The sequence below is a fragment of the Electrophorus electricus genome, chromosome 7 (genome assembly GCF_013358815.1).
Source record: "Electrophorus electricus isolate fEleEle1 chromosome 7, fEleEle1.pri, whole genome shotgun sequence".
NCBI lineage: Eukaryota > Metazoa > Chordata > Actinopteri > Gymnotiformes > Gymnotidae > Electrophorus > Electrophorus electricus.
The window spans coordinates 13,632,110-13,652,878 of NC_049541.1; the positions used below are offsets into that span (position 1 = coordinate 13,632,110).

The following is a 20,769-nucleotide window of genomic DNA, read 5'->3' on the forward strand; positions in this document are numbered from 1 at the left end:
AAAATGTGTTTAATGCAAGAGCAAGCAGTAGTTTAATGACGTGTTTAATGTGTCACATGTATTCTGATTGACTCTTGAAAATGCGCTGTAGCAGCCCATTTAGCATAAGAAGAGCTTGGATTTTTGGAAGCAGTACATTCACAGCTATTTGTACTGAGCAAAAGTAGAAATGTACAAGAGAAATTATGTATAACTTATTACTTAAATCCAAAAAAATATATGGTTTAATATGGCGGGTTCTCTACATAATTGGCCATTGGTGCATGGCATCCATGACACCCAATGTAGCTCTGCTAAAGGAAACATCACTTCTCAGCAGAACAATGATGCCAAGCACAAGGTCAGTGCAACACAGGACTGGTTAAACAACAAAAAGACCAGTGTTCTATAATGGCCAAGACCAGATCTTACTCCACAAGTGCCCAAGAAAACTCACCCATGAAATCTGAACAAACTGAAGCAAAGAATAATAGGTGAAAATCACTCACAAAGTGAGTGCAAAGCTGTAAGTAACTTACCCCCAACAGATTTAAAAGCAGTAAATGATGTACTAGTATGACTATTATGAAGGGGTTGAATACTTGTCCAAGCATCTTTTTTTGATGTATTTATTTAAAGATCAGCTGATACTGATTTGCAGTAAAAATACTGTATGGAACAATCCGTGTCATTTATAATCCAGATTAATGTAATGATTTATGGTGGTGGAATACTTTTGCAAGGCACCCCCCCCCCAAAAAAAAAAAAACGTGCATTAAGAATAAATACACTTTCCATCCATATCTGAAATGTGTTAACAACATAAAGAAACTGGATCTCTTCATTAGGAAAAAGACAGCAACAGTAGCAATAATGGCAAACAATAAGAAACAAAAACGACAAAGTTACAAAAGACATACTGAAAATGTAGCTGGCCATGATTTTTGTGTGAAGATGTGCATCTGTACGCATGAATCAGTTCATTGGTTGCAGTGATGAATGTAGCCCTAAATATAATTTATTTTTGTTCATTAAATTAGATATTTAATAAAGGTATGGTTAATTCATTTTTATTTTAAAATACAAACTTGTGTAAAAGAAATTGTAAAAGATCGAAATGCAACAGCGAAATCTGCTGTCAAGATTGATGCTTATAACGAGTTGTCATTGCTGTCTCTAGATAAAGTTAGGATGCAGGTCACACTGGACAGTTTAGGCAACTTCATGTACAGGACATATAATATTACCTAGCTAAATTAACAATTGAGAGCTAACTTAGAGAGTCTTACGAAAAAACTTGAAAGGTAAGTGCACTTAACCGCAACAGAGTTATGCTGCTATACTGACTTTATTGTTACTTTCTTGGTTTTGGAGTGATATGTTAGCGATACCTATGTAGTTTGTTAGCCAGCTATTTCACTCCTGTTAGATAGCTAACGCTAGCTAATGTTAGTTCTGTTAAGTAGCTAGCTAGCTACATTATCGTTAAAGAACTGCCACACGATGATTTTAATAAATGTAAGACAATGTAAAAAACACTATATTCTTGATTAGGTACATATCTATATTTGTTGACAGCTTGCTAACGCAGGCTGTTTTTCGTTTTTCATCAGGACGAAAGATATGTTTTCGAGTAGGGAAAAGAAAAGGGACGCTAACGAGCATCGGAAAGCGCGGAGGAGAGCGGTAACGCTACAGTCCCACCACCGAGCGACTTTAGCGGGTCTTTTCGAATCCCTTAAAAATGTTGTGTGTCCTACAACTCAAAAAACTCCTGCTAAGGTAAGCAAAACAGTCAAGTCGCATCCCACAACGTTAATAAATGTTAGGTAATTCAAATCAGAATCTTATATTTTAAAAATCCAGACTCAAAACACTATGACATACCTTTCTGAAAAAAACACTGCAAAATTATACTGTTTTCTGGGTTTACTAATTATAGTCATGTGTTTGAGCATTCCTTAACAAGGTGAGGGTTTATGTTATCAGGTGCTCACTAAGCAAGAGTCTTCATGGTCATAGAGAATGGTCTAGGGACAAGTGAGTGGGGAGGCCTAATTTTCATTGAACTAGCTAGTATAAATAGGTTAGTGCAAAAATACCATTGATCTAAGATACATGAGTCATTGCTCATACCTAGAAATAAACAATGCAGTACCAAAACAATAAGCACTGATACTTGGAAATAAGAAACAGTAGAATTCAGAACAATTCAGTTTTGAGACAATAAGACATATCAAGTTCAGGGTTAGTGATAATTTAAAATAGTACACCAATGGAGGAGTCTTCAGTCTGTGTTTGAAGACAACGAGGGACTTTGCTATTTAGACAACCAGTTAAAATTGGTTCCACCAGTGGGAAGCAGAGACAGAAGCCAGGACAGAAGAGTCTTGATGCTTATCTTCTATGAGACTTAAAGGATGGCATTTCAAGCTGACCTGCACTTGAAGCTCTAAGCACTTGAGGTACAGATTGGGCTTTGATCATTGCCATCATATAGGGAAGAGGTGGTGTATTCTTGACTTTGTAGGCAAACATCAGGGTTTTTATACCTGATTCGAACAGCTACTAGAAGCCAGTGAAAGGAACACAGCAGTGAAGTAACATGAGTCATCTTCGGAAGACTGAAGATCAGCCGTGCTATTACTTGATCAATTATAGGGGCCTGATGACCTGTACAGTAATACCAGTAAAGTTGTAGTAGTCAAGCCTTGAAATGAGGAGACTGAACAGGCACCTGGGTAGCCTGCTGAGAGAGAAAGGATCAAATCTTTCAAGTCACAGAGGTGAAAACATAACTACTGGGCCAGGTCTGAAACATGAGTAGAGTGATAATTGATTATCAAAAGTGATACCAGGGCTGCATGCAGCTTCAGACAGAGTGACCAGGGAGTTATCAATGGAAACAGTGAGAATCAGGACTTCCTGCGATGTACAGAAGCTCAGTTTTGCTGGGGTTGAGCGATGAAACTCTAAGTGATGAGCTGTCATTCATGAAGTGATGTTAGCCAGGCACTCTGAGATACAACTGGAAACCTGGGTGACAGTGGGAAGAACAAAAGTTAGTTGAGTGTCATCAGCATAGTAGTAGCATGAGAAACCAGGGGAAGATCAAGCGAGCGAGTGTAATGAGAGAAGAGGACCCAGCACTAAGCCCTGAGGGACACTAGTAGAGGATCTATATGGAGTGGATGTCGATCCTTTCCATGTTTCCCGATCGTACTGGAACCATTTAAGTGCAGAACCAGTGATTCTGAGGTAGGAGAAAACTGAGATGATATTGTGGTTTACTGTATCAAAGACTGCAGAAAGATTCAGAGAAATCAGGGCAGATGACAGTTTGGCTGCTCTGACAGCATGACCCTTCTCAGTCACTGCTATGATGGCAGTTTCTGTGGAATGCACTAGCTTGAAGCCACGCTGCTTGGGATCCTGGTGTGGTTCTGGGCAAGAAACAGACAATTGATCATAGACTGCTTAAAAAAGAACTTCTGAGAGGAAAAAGAGGAGTGATATGCCTGTAGTTGCATATGTCAGCTGTCAAGAGTGGCCTTTTTTAGGTTTGGCACCACACTGGCAGTCTTGAGTGCAGTAGGCACATGTCCCAAGGATAAGGAGTTATTGATGGCAGCGATGAATAGAAGCAGCTCTTGCAAGTCTGGAGAGAGGGCACAAAAGGTTAATTGACAAAGAGAGTGTAGAGAGGAAATTATCTCCTAGATAGATTTATCTAGGAGAGGGAGAAGAGTGAGGGAGAGGAAGGGTATGTAGGATGGTAGAAGCAAGGGTAGAGGGAGGGATAGGGCACAGTTTGCAGCATGATGTGAAGTTTAGTGGTGAAAGACACTAAAACCATGAACACAAAATGAGGAAAGAGAAAGAGTAGAGAAGGGAGAGTCAGGTGAAACACCAATTTTGAGGCAACAGCAAACCTGTGTCATCACCCATGCCAAACTGCCAGGGAGAATGAGTAAGCATGAAGGCAGAGGACAAGGCAGCCAGAGTCACTGAGTTTTCAGGGGTAATCCAGGTCTCTGTCAGTGCCTGGGATGAAGTCAGCTTTCTGGACAGCAGATCAGCAATTCCAGACTGCCTGGAACAAAGTGTACTGTGACTGATGACCATTCGGGGTAGATAGGTTTAATGGTATTATTGTGCTTGCAATGGTGATAGTCTCTGAGATCTGTGGGGTAAGCAGACAGGAACTGAGAAACATTTCAAACTGGAAGGATGCATTAAATGAGACACATTTGAGATAAAATGTAGAAAATAATTATACTTAGACGAGTTTCAGGAGTCCACTCTGTGTAGGTGATGAACTACTGCAGAAAGAAATTCTTCCTAACTGCTGCAGACATACACATCTGTAGGGGAGTCATCCTAATTTATCAGTCCTGTAAGGGCTGTGCCCAACCCCAGTTCAAACCTAGGGACAAGTGGAAATCACATGTGGAATGAGTAATTACATCCAACAACAGCTTACAAGGAGTAGGTCCAGACAAGCCTTGAACTTAACAGAATCCAAGGAAAAAGTAATTAAACTCAGACACTACCTTAACCAAGCAGAGGATAGCCCAAGAAAGAAAACAAATCACTGACAATATTTCTCCCAAATTCCAAATTAAAAATATCCATTTTATTGGCAGAACATGACAACTGTTCAAAATAAAGAGAGATACAGTGTTTGTACACATCAAATAATCAAAAGAAAAAATCCTATTCATTTTTAAACAACACAGTGGTAATGTTTTAACTTGGGAAGAGTTCAGAAATCAATATTCAGGGGAATAACACCGTTTTTCAATCACAGCTTTTGGCTGTTTCAGAATAAACCACTTTGCACATAGGGGCAGCTGTGGCCAAAAGCTGTTTCTGTTTCTGCTCCATTGTTCAGTAGATTCCCTTCTTGTACATTTCCAGCAGTGCATGATGGGAAATAATCTAAAAAGCAATCAGTCTAATCAGTCTTGCAAATAGTCTGTAAAAACTCTTTGATTAATTACATATGGCATTTAGAGTGAGAGATTGACAGACTAGTCTTTTCAAAGTCTTTTCAAAGTCATTTAGTGTAGGGCAGACTTGTTCGGATTCTCTGGTGCAAGTTATGCTAAAATGCGGTCACTCATGATGGTTTTTGCAGTGGAAGATCCTTGATCACGCCAAGGGATTTCTGCTTGAGAAGGAAGCTTACCTCAGCAAATTACTTGCACTGAAGGGTACTGTTAAGTATAAGTATACAAATAACTTTATTTATATATATATATATATATATATATAAAAATATCTTCTGTGCTATTTATCATGACTGAACTTTTGACTTTCATAGAAGTTGTTCTGAATGATAATGAAGGGCCCAAGACTTTGGAAGAGGTGCGAGAAGAATACAGGAAACTCTATTCAAAATGGTTGGAAGGTCTCCATTATTATAACAACCACTAGATGGCAGCAAATGATTTTTTACATTGTAGATGATTTGAAATCTGTTGTACACATTTAGGTTCTGCACCATTAATTTGTATAGTATTTTAATATGCTTCATTCTTATATTTCTGCTGGCAGCATTTTGATCCTGTATTCACTGAATTTGGCAAATTTACTCTGAAATAAGGGCTTTAAGTTTTTACTGTGGCGCTCAATTCTATTGTTGATCACACTGTTAATACACTTTCCCCAGCTATAGAGCACATGTGCCTCATGTGGATGAGGGTTCAGATAGCAGTGAGGATAATGAAGAAATGGATGAGTCGCCACAGTCAACTGGTCTGTCTGTCCCCAACTTTCAGGAGTTTGAGGGGTGGGTTCTTCAAAATTAATGCCTTCTCTGATGAGGATCCTAAACACTGACTATAAAAACAGTCCAGCGCTTGAAGTGAAAATGAACCAGAAATAAAAACTAGAGAACTGCATATGTTTTTGATCCAAGTGAGGGTCAAAACTCCTCTCTCTTTTGTGCAGGTATCTCTGTTTCTATAGGCAGACTCTTGAACTCCTCCTACACAGCAGGGTCCTTGCTTCATACCAGACTAGCCTGCCTGTTGTCTCTCAGGCAATCTCAGGCTTATGGAATATCCTTCCTCCTGAACAAAAGACTGCAGTCCAGCGGCACACACTGGATGAGGGCTCTGTCCCTAGGGCAAGGCCAGCTGATAAACCCTCCTTTAGCCCAGTCGACTCCTCCCAGCTCGCCAGCGTAAACACATATGGAACTTCTGCTTTTGAGGCAGTAAGTAGCGATGGTGCAAATTTTTGTTTTTCAATCATTAGTCATTTCCTTACAGTTTCTGATTTTTCATGCTTAGTTACAAGTAATACTCCCTCTTCTAGCTTTCACCAGCAGAACTCTTTCCCCCAGCTGATATTCTTCTTTACCCCAGGAGCCCAGATTTCCTTTAGCCGCATTAAATTTCGTAATATGTGCACAGCGGAGCCCGCTACACAAGCAGGATCCTTTCTCCAGGGCCACATCCCATATGAAAGCTGTTTATCACTGTCTGGAAGACCTCGGGGCGAGATCCTTTATCACACAACTGCACAAGGGTGCGCTCCGGATGAGGCGTGATTTCCAGCGATCTCTGCCACATGGGCTTCTCTTAGGACAGATGCCATCGCTTAATCCCTCTTTCCCAGACTGCAAACAGACGAAAGGTCTCTGGGCGGGAGCCCCAGGCTCTCCTTGCACCAGGACAATCGTGTCTGCTCGCCCGTGGACCCATGCGGCTGAGGCAGGAGCAGATGAGGCGTTTAAAATGAACAGTGTGGCCTTATCGCAGCCAGGTCCTGTTACCAAGTTGCCGTTATGCTCCGATAACGTCACGCCAGGAAATTGTTCACTTCTCAAAACACAAAAGATGTCTTTAATACTGTAGCCACTATAGAGTTAGCTTATCCTTGGAACCAGCAGCTTTTGAGATTTCTCCCTTAACTGTTGGGGCACATAAGTTCTGAAATAGTTGAAACATTGTTGACGGAAAGTTCATATCTCATTGGTAGGATCTACTCCAGGATGTCTATGATGTGGTGCAGAGAGACATGGATGCCACTTCTGCAAACAGGTACTGATCCATACTTGCTATGCATGAATACCAGAAATATCCATTGAATTTAGCTACTGAATAAGCTTATACAATGTCATTGTTAATATTATTAAACAAGCTATACAATAAATGTATTAATTTATTCCTTTTTGCTACATATTTTGCTATAGTGCTACCTATTTTCCGTGACATTGCCATGATCAAAATAATTTTGCATCTAATACAGTTGGATAGGTATATATCATAAGGCCAGTTACCTATAATGTCTTTCTGGATACATATTTCTATGCCTTTAAATTCTGTTATTTGTCACACTGGTAGCTACAGAATCAAGAAAGTAAGCAGTGCAGTCTTATGTACTTCTGTAGGAAAACTCTTCCCAATTCACATGTAGCCCTCCAACCTGTTGTAATCAGTCATGTCTGTAACTGTGCTTCACACCCCAGTCACAGTAAAATAATGGCCTTTGTAGCTGGAGCTTGTACAACTATCTATTGAAACAGGTGTGTGCTCTCTAGATGATCATTATGTATGCTTACCTATTTTTCCTACTTGTCCACTTTATATGGCAGTAAAATTGTGATCAGAAGCGAAACAGCATTAATGGTAACACAGTGGTAACATAACCCGTTTAACCAGGTCTGATTAAAAAGCCTCAGGAGCCCTATGTTGAGGTGTCACAGAATCGAAAGCACAAGTAATAGCCGTTGAAAGGGGTACTTAGAAATGTTCTCTGGTTCCAGTGGAGAAAATGCTGCTAGAGAAGCAACTCCATGGAGAACGGGAAGGGGGGGGGGGCGATGACAGAAGCAGGCATATGAGTGGATCCTCAGAGGGAGAACAGTCTCCTCACGTAGCTCTCTAATCCTGGATGTTTTCTACGTCCTGGCTGAAGCAATCAGTCACAGTCGGGAGCAGGCTGATGCTCCCTGTAGGACATGCACCAAGCTCACGAACACGCACCCAAGGTTGTATCTGAAGTGCATGTGCACAGCAATAAGCTCTGACAAGACACAGAGGTTTACATACGATAGAGACGGAGATGAACATGTGGGCATAAATAGTGCCACCAGGAAAAGTTCAGTGGGAAGGAAGGCAGTTTACAGTCATAACATCATAATGGGAGACATGCATAGACATAAGAAAACACAAACACACATTGTGAATTCATTGGTGATATGTGAAGACATAGTTGCGCTAACTGGTGGATACATGTCCATTGTAATACATTTCATTATGCACTAAAACAAAGTAGCATGAGAAATGTTAATCAGTCCTCTAAAGGGAAGTATGTACATCAAGTTATTTACAATTAAAATGGCTTATTTCATAATAATTCATTATAATAGGCCAGCTAAATATGTATAGTATACAATATTCAGTGCCATGCATCTTGGGAGTAGTGCTCTTATTTCAGAGTTTATAATCACATGCACAGTAAATGAGACTGGTTGTGTGTAACTCATGCTCTTTTTATAAGTGCTACTTAGACATGAGATGAATGATTTATTGTACCATATCCTCCTTTGTTTGCTGCTGGTGTGTAGGGTGACTTGTCCACACTTGGTCGAAGATGACAGTAATCATTTGGGCAGCACATGTCATTACATCTTTCAAGATTTTGGCTGAAGAGTCCTCCTTGTCAGTGTGGTTTGATGTTTTTGGTTTTGGATGTTGAATTCTTGTTGACTAATGGTTGTCTGCACCATTGTCCATTCCACAGGTCTGCACTCCTGCCATTACAGAGTGATGACTATAAGAGGCTGAGGGAGATCTACAAGGACATCAAGGGCTTCGTCCAGAGCCACACATCTCAGGAGGAGGAGCTCAGCCAGGTAGCTGACATGGTCAGGTTTACAAAGGGAATGTTTTGCAGCAGAGATGCATGCCCAAATAGATCTATCTGCTTTTACTAGTTGGACTGCTTTATGAGCTGTGCCTCTGTTAATTTGTCAGTATGGTCCAAGTGTTTTGTGTTCGTGGAGAATACTGTTTTCTCTGCCGGCCAGTTTCACAGTGAGGTCAAAATGATTCTTTATAGGAGGGGCATAGAATGTCCCCTTTTTTATAGTATTTGTGAGTAAAAATCAGTAAAAGGCACTACAAATAGACAACAAAAAGTACAAATAAACCTGAATTTTAGTGTTATAAAAGTTAGCATTTCATCACAGATCCTCAGTGTACAATGACTGTTTTTACTCTGCAACAAACTGACAGCTTGTGCTTTGATGTCTGCCTTTGAAGTCATAAGACATAAACCAAAGTAAAGATTTGAGAGCACTATGAAAGGAAAAAAAAACTGGAATGACCAACACCCTCCAAAGTGGATAAATAATCTAGTGTTTGTAGAAGATTTATAAAGCAGAATTATAAATTTCAGGGGAAGACAGTGATGTCACGGTTGCAATGACCAGGTTATTGCAAGTAGAAAATAAGCATATAAATACAAACTTGTGTGCTATTTCAAACAATTAGTTGCAAAACATTGACAGTTTTCACATAAGCAGAGCAATTGTTCTAATCATGCATTCCTACTAGTAGTGTAATGGTGCAAGCATTTTCAGGTTCAGTATGTTTGTTGATACTTTATGTACTATAACTTTATGTACTATTTACTAATTCCATGGGGGTCTATTTACATTCTACAGTCGTGGCCAATAGTTTTGATACTGACACATTTTGGTTTTCACAACGTTTACTGCCTGTTTTTTTGGCAGATGTTTATATGGTATAGTGAAGTACAATTATAAGCATTTCATAGGTTTTTAAACTTTTTATTGACAAATACATCCAGTTTAAGCAAAGACAATATTAACAGTGTTGACCCTTCTTTCTTAAAACTGCTACAATTCGCCTTGGCATGCTAGATATCAGCTTCTGTGCAAAATCTTGACTGATGGCAACCCATTCTTGCCTGATCAGTGCTTGGAGTTGATCACAGTTTCTGTGTTCTCAATGGGATTCAGATCTGGGGAGTTTCCTGGCCATGGACCCAAAACTTCAATGTTTTTTCACCAAGCCACCTGGTTATCCCCTTTGCTTTGTAACATGGTGCTCTGTCATGCTGGAAAAAGCATTGTTCATCACCAAATCGCTCCTGGATTGTTGGGAGAAGTTGCTTTTGGAGGATGTTTTGATACCATTACTTATTCATGGCAGTGTTCTTAGGCAAAGATTTGAGCAAAGCCACTCCCTTGGATGAGAAGCAACCCCACACATGAATGGTCTTAGGATGCCTCACTGTTGGCATGACACGGGACTCATGGTAGCGCTCACTGCCAAGTCTTTGATTAAACTGGATTTATTTGTCAATAAAAAGTAAAAAAAACATATGAAATGCTTATAATTGTAATTCACTATACCATATAAACATCTTACAAAAGGATCTAAAATAACTGAGGCAGTAAACTGTGAAAACCAAAATTTGTGTCAGTCTCAAAACTTTTGCCCATGACTATACATAGATGTTAGGCTCCAAACACACTGCTGTAAACAATTGATTTTATAAAAATGACAGCTGAGCAATAATACAGAAACCTGCACTGCCTCTCACAAAACCTTATACAGACCTTCAGAAGAGACTGAGTTTCAGACTTCAATATACCAGTTTATAAAGGCTGCCTATTTATTTCCACCTAGGCATGCAAACATTGTAGAACTTGCTGTTCGTGTTGGCTTTAGTTCTCAATTATGACCCAGTGTGATATGTAGCAGTCATTGACATTAACGTACTGTAAGTAAACAAAATGAGGGTGAGGGCACTGAAGGTATTTCAGTACTGCCTGTGTAATGTATAATCATTACTGGCTCTCTAAAAGATGAATAGCATATGTCTTGGGGCAGTTTGAATTTGCACTATTAATATTGCTTGGTGTTATTGATGCAGGGGAGAGGTTATGGCACATTGCAGGGCAGAATATATTTAATCATATTTAATCATGGCATGTTCAATAAGAATGGAGAAGTACTTACGCTTTCCTCTGTGGACTGAGAAGCTAATGAAAATGCTCTTTTAAATCATAGCGTGAAGAAATGAGTAGCATTGAATGTATGGAAGCCAATATGCATAATGGACTCTTAACAGCACACACTGCAGCTCTAATGTGAGAAAATAATAAAACAGTAATGTGTCGTTTGTCTGTAATTACAGCATGGGCCAAAATAATAAGAATCTTTTTTTGGCTCCCTGAAAATAACATACAACTGTCACAGTACTTAAGCTTCATCTTCAGGCCCTGCCCTAGAAAGAAGAAAGGTTTTGACCCTGTGTCTTGGCCCAAGTTCCTACTTTTTTTCCTGTGATACTGTATACAGCTTATTGGTTATCCATATTTTATGGAAGGTGCCACCCAGTACACTTATTCTTGCCTCAATATGTTTCAGGATTGGTACCCAGGTGTTGAAAATGAAGAGCTTTTCCTGAGGTGTTCAGAAAGCTTTGATGAAGACTTTTAGTCTGCCTTTGTAGCTGTCAGATTTCATTTTTTTACACACTAAATTTTTTTGCTGTTTAAACTGCATTTTCAGAAAGTTCATAAAACTTGTTTCTTCTTTCAAAATATTTTGTTCAGACCATGTTTGTTGTTTAATGATGATGTTGTGGTCATTGGTCATGCTCTGATCATTTAAATGTTCTAAATAAATGACTTTAGGCCAAAATGACCAGTACCACATTATAAGTGAGTGCTAAGTCAGCTTGTCTTTGATTTCTCAGTGGCTTGCCTCGTTGATCAGTATTTTCACTGCTGCCTGGCATGTACGAGAGACACAGTGATGATCTGCCTGTGATGATCGCCTTTGTCACTAATACAGCCTTCTCCATAAACAATCATCATATATGGCATCATGACCAACCCAGCTCCGGGACTGCATGTGTTCCAGTGTCTTAGAGAGACTCTTCCCCCGTCCTGCAAGCCATTTCCAGTGGACGGATAACGTGCAGGCAGCATCTCCAAAGTGTACCTGCAATGCAGTTAGAACTTGTTACACTATATTGCCAAATGTATTCGCTCGTCTGCCTTCGCACGCATATGAACTTGAATGACATCCCAATCTTAATCCATAGGTTTTAATATGATGTTGGCCCACCGTTTGCATCCATAACAGCTTCAACTCTTCTGGGAAGGCTTTCCATATGGTTTAGGAGTGTGTTTATGGGAATTTTTGACCATTCTTCCAGAAGCGCATTTGTCAGATCAGACAATGTTGGATGAGAAGGCCTGGCTCACAGTGTCCGCTCCAATTCATCCCAAAGGTGTTGTATCGGGTTGAGGTCTGGACTCTGTGCAGGCCAGTCAAGTTTTTCCACACCAAACTTGCTCATCCATGTCTTTATGGACCTTGCTTTGTGCACTGGTGCGCAGTCATGTTGAAATTGGAAGGGGCCATCCCCAAACTGTTCCCAGAAAGTTGGGAGCATGAAATTGTCCAAAATCTCTTGGTATGCTGAAGTATTAACAGTTCCTTTCACTGGAACTAAAGGGCCGAGCCCAACTCCTGAAACACAACCCCATACCATAATCCCCCCTCCATCAAACTTTACACTTGGCACAATGCAGTCAGACAAGTACCATTCTCTTGGCAACCACCAAACCCAGACTCGTCCATCGGATTGCCAGATGGAGAAGTGTGATTCATCACTCCAGAGGACACATCTCTACTGCTCTAGTGGAGACGTGCTTTACACCGTTGCATCCGACACTTTGAACTGCGCTTGGTGATGTAAGTCTTGGTTGCAGCAGCTCGGCCATGGAAACCCATTCCATGAAGCTCTCTCCGCACAGTTCTTGAGCTAACCTGAAGGCCATATGAAGTTTGGAGGTCTGTAGCGATTGACTCTGCAGAAAGGGACCTTTGCGCCTCAGCATCCGCTGTCATTTTACATGGCCTACCACTTTGTGGCTGAGTTGCTGTCATTCCCAGTCACTTCCACTTTGTTATAATACCACTGACAGTTGTCTGTGGAATATTTAGTAGCGAGGAAATTTCACGACTGGACTTGTTGCACAGGTGGCAGCCTATCATGGTACCACACTGGAATTCACTGAGCTACTGAGAGCAACCCATTCTTTCACAAATGTTTGTAGAAGCAGTCTGCATGGCTATGTGCATGGTTTTATACACCTGTGACCATGGAAGTGATTGAACGCCTGAATTCAATGATTTGGATGGGTGAGTGAATATTTATGCCAATATAGTGTATGTCTAGCCTTGAAGCCGTTACACTCTCACCACACCCATCTCTTTAATACCATACTGTCGACATCCAAAAACAGGACACATTTTAATGTTGTTTGTTAATGGTTTGTATCATAGTCTGTTATTTATTCATATTTTATTATTTATGGTTATCCAGCAATCTTGGGATATTCTAAAATATCAGAGAGCATTGCCTTAGGCAAATCGCAGGTGCAGCTGGTACACTATTCCCTAACATATACCAGTAACAAAAGAAAATAATTTTTTTCCAGTACTTTTTTTTTTATTCAGGTTGCCAAAAATCTGTCAGCGCTATCCTGCGCACACACACCGTCTTTCATATACAAAGCAGTTTGAAAAACACATACACACCAACCCTGTCTTCACGCAACAAAGCTGAAATAGACATCTTTACAGTTCGCAGCAGCCATGCTCATCCCTGCTATCTAAATGTGGATGGTTTGTTTTAATATAAAGTTCTGAACAAAATGAAAGCCCTTGAGCCTATGCTGCCAATAACAACACTCAAGTACTGACAAATTCACATGCCATGATTGACATGATAAGGACACCTCATCAAATCATTTCCTTATGTGCTCAGATACAAGAGGGGGGTTAGCCTTGAGTTTACCCTCAATAAGGCAATGCTAGTTTTGATTTGTTTTTATTTATTGGGGTCAATCCCATTATTGTTGTTCACTCTAGAGTTTATGGTGTTATGAATTATTTCTTTTTGAACACAATGTAAATGACCTGAAGTAACCTGACATGTCAACTTCATAACATGGTGTAATGTGAGATGCAAACTTAAACTAGGATGGGGATGGTGGGTTGGGGTGGAAAAAGTGTTAACTCTTCATCAGCTGCTGCACAATTGCTGCACATCAGATAATTGTACTTAGTTGTCTTGCATTTCAAATGCTGCCACGTGTATTTAGCTGCTTCTGAGTGTCTCACCCCACCCACCATACACACACAGATGTTCATGCTTTCTTATTTACTCCTCCATGGAGTTAGTGCATTTTTGTTAGCTTGCTTATACATCTGCAAGAAATGTAAACACATTACTGATAATGACAAAAACAAACATTATAATCTCATGAAAACAAAAATAATTAGAAAGAAAAACAGGAGGGTGTCAATATTAAGGATTTACTTGGGCATGGTTTGTGGCTTTTCTATATATGTTTGCCTTGTTTTATTTATTTTTAACTTCCTTGAAATTGAGCTACTGTAAACTCAGGTCCAATTCTCCAGGCCCAATTCTTTTAAGAATGAAAAACCCTGGAATCTCGCAGGTTCTTATTGCAAACAATGCTTCCCTGTAAGTCCATTGCTTTAAAACCCAAGACCCTCTGTTAAACAGTATTGGTGAATAATTACATTTTTTCTTCTTGTAGGCGAGATCTAAACATCATGTCCTTAACACATTACCAACATTTTGTTTATACACACTAGCAATCACCTTTCCTAGTTTTACTAGGTAAATGATTGATTGGGGCTCTCCTGCTATATGTCCATGTTACTTACTCTGAGAACTAATACTGCAAAAAGTATAACCAAACAATACTGCCTTCAAGGCATTACTCTATTTTTTTCAAGGCATCAGTAGATTTAGTCCAGCAAAGCACAGCTGAGTCTACAGTGACACATGCTGTGGTTACCCAGTAATACACAGCTTACCATGGTAGAAATCAACATTTTTCTGCTTAATGATTAATAATATCCCTTTCATGGAGTAGGTGAAACCTGGATAACTTGGTAGATCGCCTTCCTCCACTGACCTTTCAACATTATGGCATCCAGCAGATTGTATGAAACATTGCATTATTGCTATTTCCAAAGCACAAAAACAGTCTCAGTGGTCACGGCAGCTCCCTCACTGACAGAATGTGGAAGCAAGCCTGGTGCCCTCTGAGTTTAATATTGGCCGACGAGGTCCAGTACAGGCCAATCATGCCACCTACCAATCTGATAGCAAATGGCATCAGCAGAGTAGTTTAAGTATGTGGTGGCTTTGCTAGCCACTATTGTTTGCAGTCATGTACTTAAGGGCCGCAAAACCATAGCGACGGGACATGTTCTGCTGAAACTCCTCTTTGAGAGTCTTGAGACAAACGCGGTACTGTTTATTGGAGCGGAACTTGGTGATGTCGAAGCTGGGTGCATGAGGCATGTGGATCATAAAGGCGTTGGGTAACACAAGAAACTCGTATTCCTGTGAACAAGAATCATAAAATGACTGTCAGACACACCCAAAGAGAACCATCTAAAAAATCAAACAGATGGTACAGACTAATCAAAAATATGTCTGCTGTCATACATCAGGTCATCTTAAAATTTAAGCACCTTTTCCGGATACACTGCTTAGATGTCTTTCCATTTCATGTCAGTATTTAATTAGTATTTTACTAAATATAAAAATAGTTGTAGTTGTAATAAAAAAATTGATTTATATTTGTATTATATTTATATCATCCCACTTAATAACATACAGTTCAACTTTATTTAGAAAGGTCAAAAATCTGAAGTTTTGAATTATGTAATTAAGGGGGAAACTATAAGTGTCTGTGGGAGAAAAATGTCAAGACTGCAAGTGATGCAAAAGTTTGGACTGAAAAGACCTTTGCAAATGACACTGTTCAGGAGAATGAATCAAGAATTATATTTTCATGAGGGCAGGGATTTCAGCAGGAAGTTTAACTTCACCAATAATGACTGCTGAAAACGCCTTTTGCATAGTTCACCAAAATGAGCACAAACTTGGCCATACTTAATAAAGCTGTTCATTAGACATTCCAAAACATATCCTAATAACAATAATGCTACAGTGGCTTTTAATAAATAAATGTCAAGAAATTACAAAATTACATCCTCAGGCAGTTCCATTTTTATTTGCAAGTATAACTCTCCAAATTCCACTTTTCCTCCTATGAGAAGAAGTTGAATTACCAAGTAGTTTCCTACCCACATAATCAGCACTTTGTTCCCAGAGTTTATAAATAAATTTTGCATCTTGAGAATCACCAAGATTCTGGTTTCCGAGATGAAGGGGAACTCTCTGTTGCTGCTTTTTGCTGACAAAGTTCATGATTGCTGTAATACCTGTGCATCCAGCTCCATAATGTGGGCCACTTTGTTCCATCCGAATCCCACAAACCTGCGGTCATACTCAGGACTGTCCCTCCGTACCATTACATACGGTTCAAAGTCTGCCTCCCACTGCACTCTGTATGGAGTCGTGGCTGTCCGCCATTTAGCAAAGTTAGTTGGAGCATGGCCTTTTGTCCATACATGGTACCTGAGTAAATATGAACAGATTGAGAATTTATGTGGGCAAGCAAATACAAACAGTAACATTAACTGAGAACAAACAACTTCAAACTGCGTTCTAAAATTGTACGTGCAATAACATGAATTATGGTATTTATTAACATAGATTGTGTCTTCTTTAACAATCATTATAAACTGAGTGTTAAATCACGTATTCTTTAAAAGGTAGCAACACATATCCTTAGCAGTCCTGACAATCCAATATATCTATTGGCCAGGTGAAGAGCTCCATAAAATTTTGGAAAACCTGGGGGCTGTGGGTGTGTGTGTTTGTATTCTGAAATGTTCACAGACTGTCCCATTGCAGTGTAGAGACTATATTTTCCATGGAGAACAAACTTGGACTTAGACTGAATTAGTCTTCCAGCCATATGCTGATACTTCACATTCCATGAATAAAATGCTCTTTTTTTAGATTAAAAGACTCCAACAAGTAAGATGTCTATGTAGGCTGTGGTAAGGTAGGCAATGTGTCTACCCCTAAATTTAAAGCTCTTGATAATTTATGTAAAAGTACTTCATAAGACATGCACTGTAGTGTGTGGAATTTTTTGGAAACCTGAATGTGAAGAGGGTGCCCATGTCCAGCTGGGACAGAAGTTCAGCCTTGGATTTAGGGTAGGACAGCCGGTAACGCAGTGTCTCAAACGCAGGTACCACCAGAGCCTTCTTGGTGATAGTCATGTCCAGCTGAACCACTGACTTCCTGCAGGAAAATCATTATAAGTGGTTCAGGTATTGGCAATACAAGCTTGTGCCCATAGTCTGTATCCGCCTGTTCCTGAGCTTCCGGAAATTCTTTTTGGAAGACCTTAGTTTTCCCAACATTGCTAAGATCCAGAACTCTTGAATATTTCTAGTCACAGTTTAATGTGTTCCAGTCCTGTAGGAGTCAACCTTACCTGAGGTACTCGTAGAGTCCATACATGGGCAGGAAGTCGATGTCTGACAGGAACATATAGGGTGTGCTGACCTGCCTCATGGCGACGTTGCGCAGCAGGTTGACAGGGTAAAACTGGCCCTCCTTGTAGACAATGTGGTATCCCACGTTGCTTCTACTCATGAGCACCTCAGAGCCCTGAGCATAGCGCAGGAATTGCTGGGCCTCGGCGTCAGACAGGTAGAGAGCCAGACTGATGGGGCCCTCCCAGTGTTTACAGATGGCCTCCAGCATCTGCAGCCTGCACCACACCAACATTACCTTACACTCAGTGTACTAACAGCCATTCAATAACATGATAATAATTAAACACTGGAGGGAAAAAAAATATGGCATGCACATCCATATTACTGATGTTAGACCACTCTGGATTAATCATCTGGATCTGGGGTCTCATTCTGAATTGGTTTACTTGACAAAGGTTATACATCCCCAGTCAGTGAGGTTGTTCATATACAAAAGGAGATGGAAGTAGATTCATTGCCCCAAATGAAAAGCAAAGGTTTTAGCCTTTCTGACCACCCTGACCTTTTCTGCTATGTGGAGTCAGTAAAGGGTGACATCATTCTCACCTTATCAAGTCTGTAAGAACAAAATAGCACAAAAAGATGGACAAGCGAATTAACTTGACTCTAATTGCTGACAGCATCAATTTTGTGGGGCATTAGGACATGATTTCTCCACAGATCTTTGTCACAGTACTCTCAAATGTAGCTGTCAGTTTGTCTAGTTCTATCAACTGCTTTGCTGGCACTGATTGCAGGAAAGAAATAAACAGTAAATCTAAAGTGGGTCCTAACACTTTGCCATCTGAAATCAATGCCAATGTCCTATGCTCTAGCTGACTTTCAGAGGTATCAGAGAAACAGGCAAGCAATCAAGTCTGCATGTGAGAGAAAAGCAACGTAGGCTGAACTATACACCCACAGACAAGTCATAACATTAAGCAAAAGACCTTTATTCCATAGTAACCTGTTAAAACCACAGTAACTGGAGAGCAAATAATACTTTTCATTTGCTGCATTTAAGTTGGAAATATTTAGAAAATGAACTAGTGTAGACCTAACTAGTGTTAGTATAGTGTAGAACTAACTAGTGATTATTTAAAGAAGAATAGGCCCAATCAGTATCTAGTACTCATGTTCATGGCCAAGTGGAGGGTTAAATGGAAATAAGTGGGGGGGCATTGTTCACATGGACCGTGCAGTTGACTTTAAATGCTCAAAATCAACCAATTCACTTCAGACATTTACCCCAACATTCATGGTAATTAGTTTGAGACAGACAAAACTGGGTTTGAATTAAAGTGGTTCAGGCTGCGCACACAAGCTGATTATTCCTTCACAGAACATCCTTCAAGAGCACTCTATCAATTCAAGTTGGTACTGTTTCCTCTTGAGCCAATTTGTGGTTCAACATCAGTGAGGATAAGCATAGATTTCTTTATAGATGGCCTCCTTTCTGAATCTTAAGATCATTATTAACATGTCGATTCAAACACCAACTGTGAAGAAAATATTTATCTAACATTCTAAATTTAAACAAATTGATCCTAACACTTGATTTGTCCTTGTCCAAAGAGGGCAGCCATTTGACAGAAAGCAAAAGGCGATTCCCTTTCTTTTTGCCGCCTTAGCCTCTGCAGCCAAAACACTCTTATCTCTGATTTCTTTAAATAGGGATGGCAGGAATTACCCAACACCTGACCTTTCTCCCTGATTCCAGCTCAATCAGATCTGTCAGTAGTCAGCGCCTCGGTCTGTAGCTGACCTGTCCCAGCATTTGGAAATCTAATGAGCCAGTGGGTTGTTATTGAGGGCTGGTGGACAGAGGTGAATACCAATTTAGAGTGAAGGGTTGAGGGCTTTCCCAGCTGCCTTCCTCACTCTTATCAATGTGGACCAGGGTGCTCTCATTATTCTCAAAATAATAAAACTGAAACCGTGAGCCAAAATCGAAAAATGAAAAAACATGTCACATGATCATGAGCAATCTGTTGATACTGATAAGTAGACAGCCTCCACTTTAATTAAGCTTATCCAAAATTATGAACATTATCAGAGGCAGAAATCAATGTGGTTATTTAAAAAATACTATCCTGACACTATTACATTTTGTATAAGCTGATTTCAACAAATACACTATTCACAGGGATGCAACAATAAATGCATTTCCATTTTTATTTGAGTAGCAGAAATACTTTAGACATGGATGGTTACGTGAATAGAAAACAGTCCCTTTCCAGACTATGGCTGGAACACCAAAGACCTTGTTTACTGAGAGCAAACAATACTCACAGCATTTCACATGCATTGGCTGTGTTAAATTACTAAGCAGCTCTATTAGTCCTCATTTGCCTCCTAACTGAGAGATGATAAGAGTGAGCAATCCAGAAGTACCAACTGATGCCAAATACAGACCACGTGGTTTAGTTTAATGCTCCTCTCTTTACTCAAAAAAATGTTATAAACATATGTATCAGCAGCTACATGTATCAACTAACAAGTTTTCACAAAAACAAACTTAGACACTGTCAATTTATAGCCTAACCAACTACTCAAATGAGGCAAAAGTCTGCAAGGATCTGCATTTAAGCTTTAGAAATACAATCTGTGAATTTGTAACAAGAAACTGGGAACCTCTTTTGATAAAGCTTAAAGGGATGAGACAGTTGTTGTCAACCCAATCAAATTTAAAGACAGTGTTCTTGATGCGAGTACAAATATACAGTAACTCAAACATATTTTGGAGCGCTGAACTTGTTTGCTATACCAGTCCATGCCTTCATTACCTCAAGGCTGGACTACTGCTATGCCTGACTGGTTGGTTGCTTTAATGAGGCTTTGAATAAGCTTGTGTTTGTATGAGTTCTCACTAGACTGAACATATTACCCATACTGACCATAGCACCATATACTAGCTACCAGTTAAATTTAGCATTCTATGGAATGCTGTTAATATACAAATCACTACATGGTTTACCTATTATTTAGTGAGCTTGTTGCCTTTTGAAGATTTGAAATTTTGGAAGTAGATTTTTAATATTGTTATGGTTGCTAGAACATTTACCTCAGGAGCCCCAAAACCCCCAGAAGCCCCATGCTATGGTGAGGAGTGATCGATAAATTTTTTAAGGGTCAAACATCTTTTTTGTGTTTTTTTGTCCAAGGTTCATCCAGAATTCCTGATTGGTGCATTACTTCTCAGGTGATGACATTAACATCTTGTTTTTCTTTTTTGTTTTAAATGAATTTCTCTTTTACTGTTTTATGCCAAGGTTATAAT

At 39.7% G+C, this 20,769-nt stretch overlaps 2 protein-coding genes across 8 annotated transcripts in view; one reads left to right on the top strand and one right to left on the bottom strand.

Annotated features, from left to right (window-relative positions):
* Positions 1-1,202: 1,202 nt before the first annotated feature.
* LOC113573568 (stimulated by retinoic acid gene 8 protein homolog) lies at positions 1,203-11,620 on the top strand. Its single transcript, XM_027003908.2, has 9 exons — positions 1,203-1,283; positions 1,593-1,761; positions 5,120-5,195; positions 5,306-5,384; positions 5,654-5,773; positions 5,935-6,202; positions 6,970-7,031; positions 8,737-8,848; positions 11,397-11,620. Exons 2-9 carry the CDS (start codon positions 1,603-1,605, stop codon positions 11,466-11,468), a joined length of 948 nt encoding a protein of 315 aa, XP_026859709.2. The 5' UTR covers positions 1,203-1,283; positions 1,593-1,602; the 3' UTR covers positions 11,469-11,620.
* Positions 11,621-13,365: 1,745 nt separating this feature from the next.
* The window catches only part of LOC113573532 (LARGE xylosyl- and glucuronyltransferase 1), a 53,499-nt gene continuing 46,095 nt past the window's right edge, over positions 13,366-20,769 (bottom strand). For all 7 annotated transcript variants that reach the window (XM_027003847.2, XM_027003845.2, XM_027003846.2 and 4 more), the window contains 4 exons: positions 17,447-17,725; positions 17,104-17,250; positions 16,317-16,512; positions 13,366-15,429 (listed from right to left, as the gene is read on the bottom strand). In XM_027003847.2, the coding sequence (XP_026859648.2) occupies positions 15,232-15,429; positions 16,317-16,512; positions 17,104-17,250; positions 17,447-17,725 (820 nt within the window). In that variant the 3' untranslated portion in view covers positions 13,366-15,231. The remainder of the gene's footprint in view (positions 15,430-16,316; positions 16,513-17,103; positions 17,251-17,446; positions 17,726-20,769) is intronic.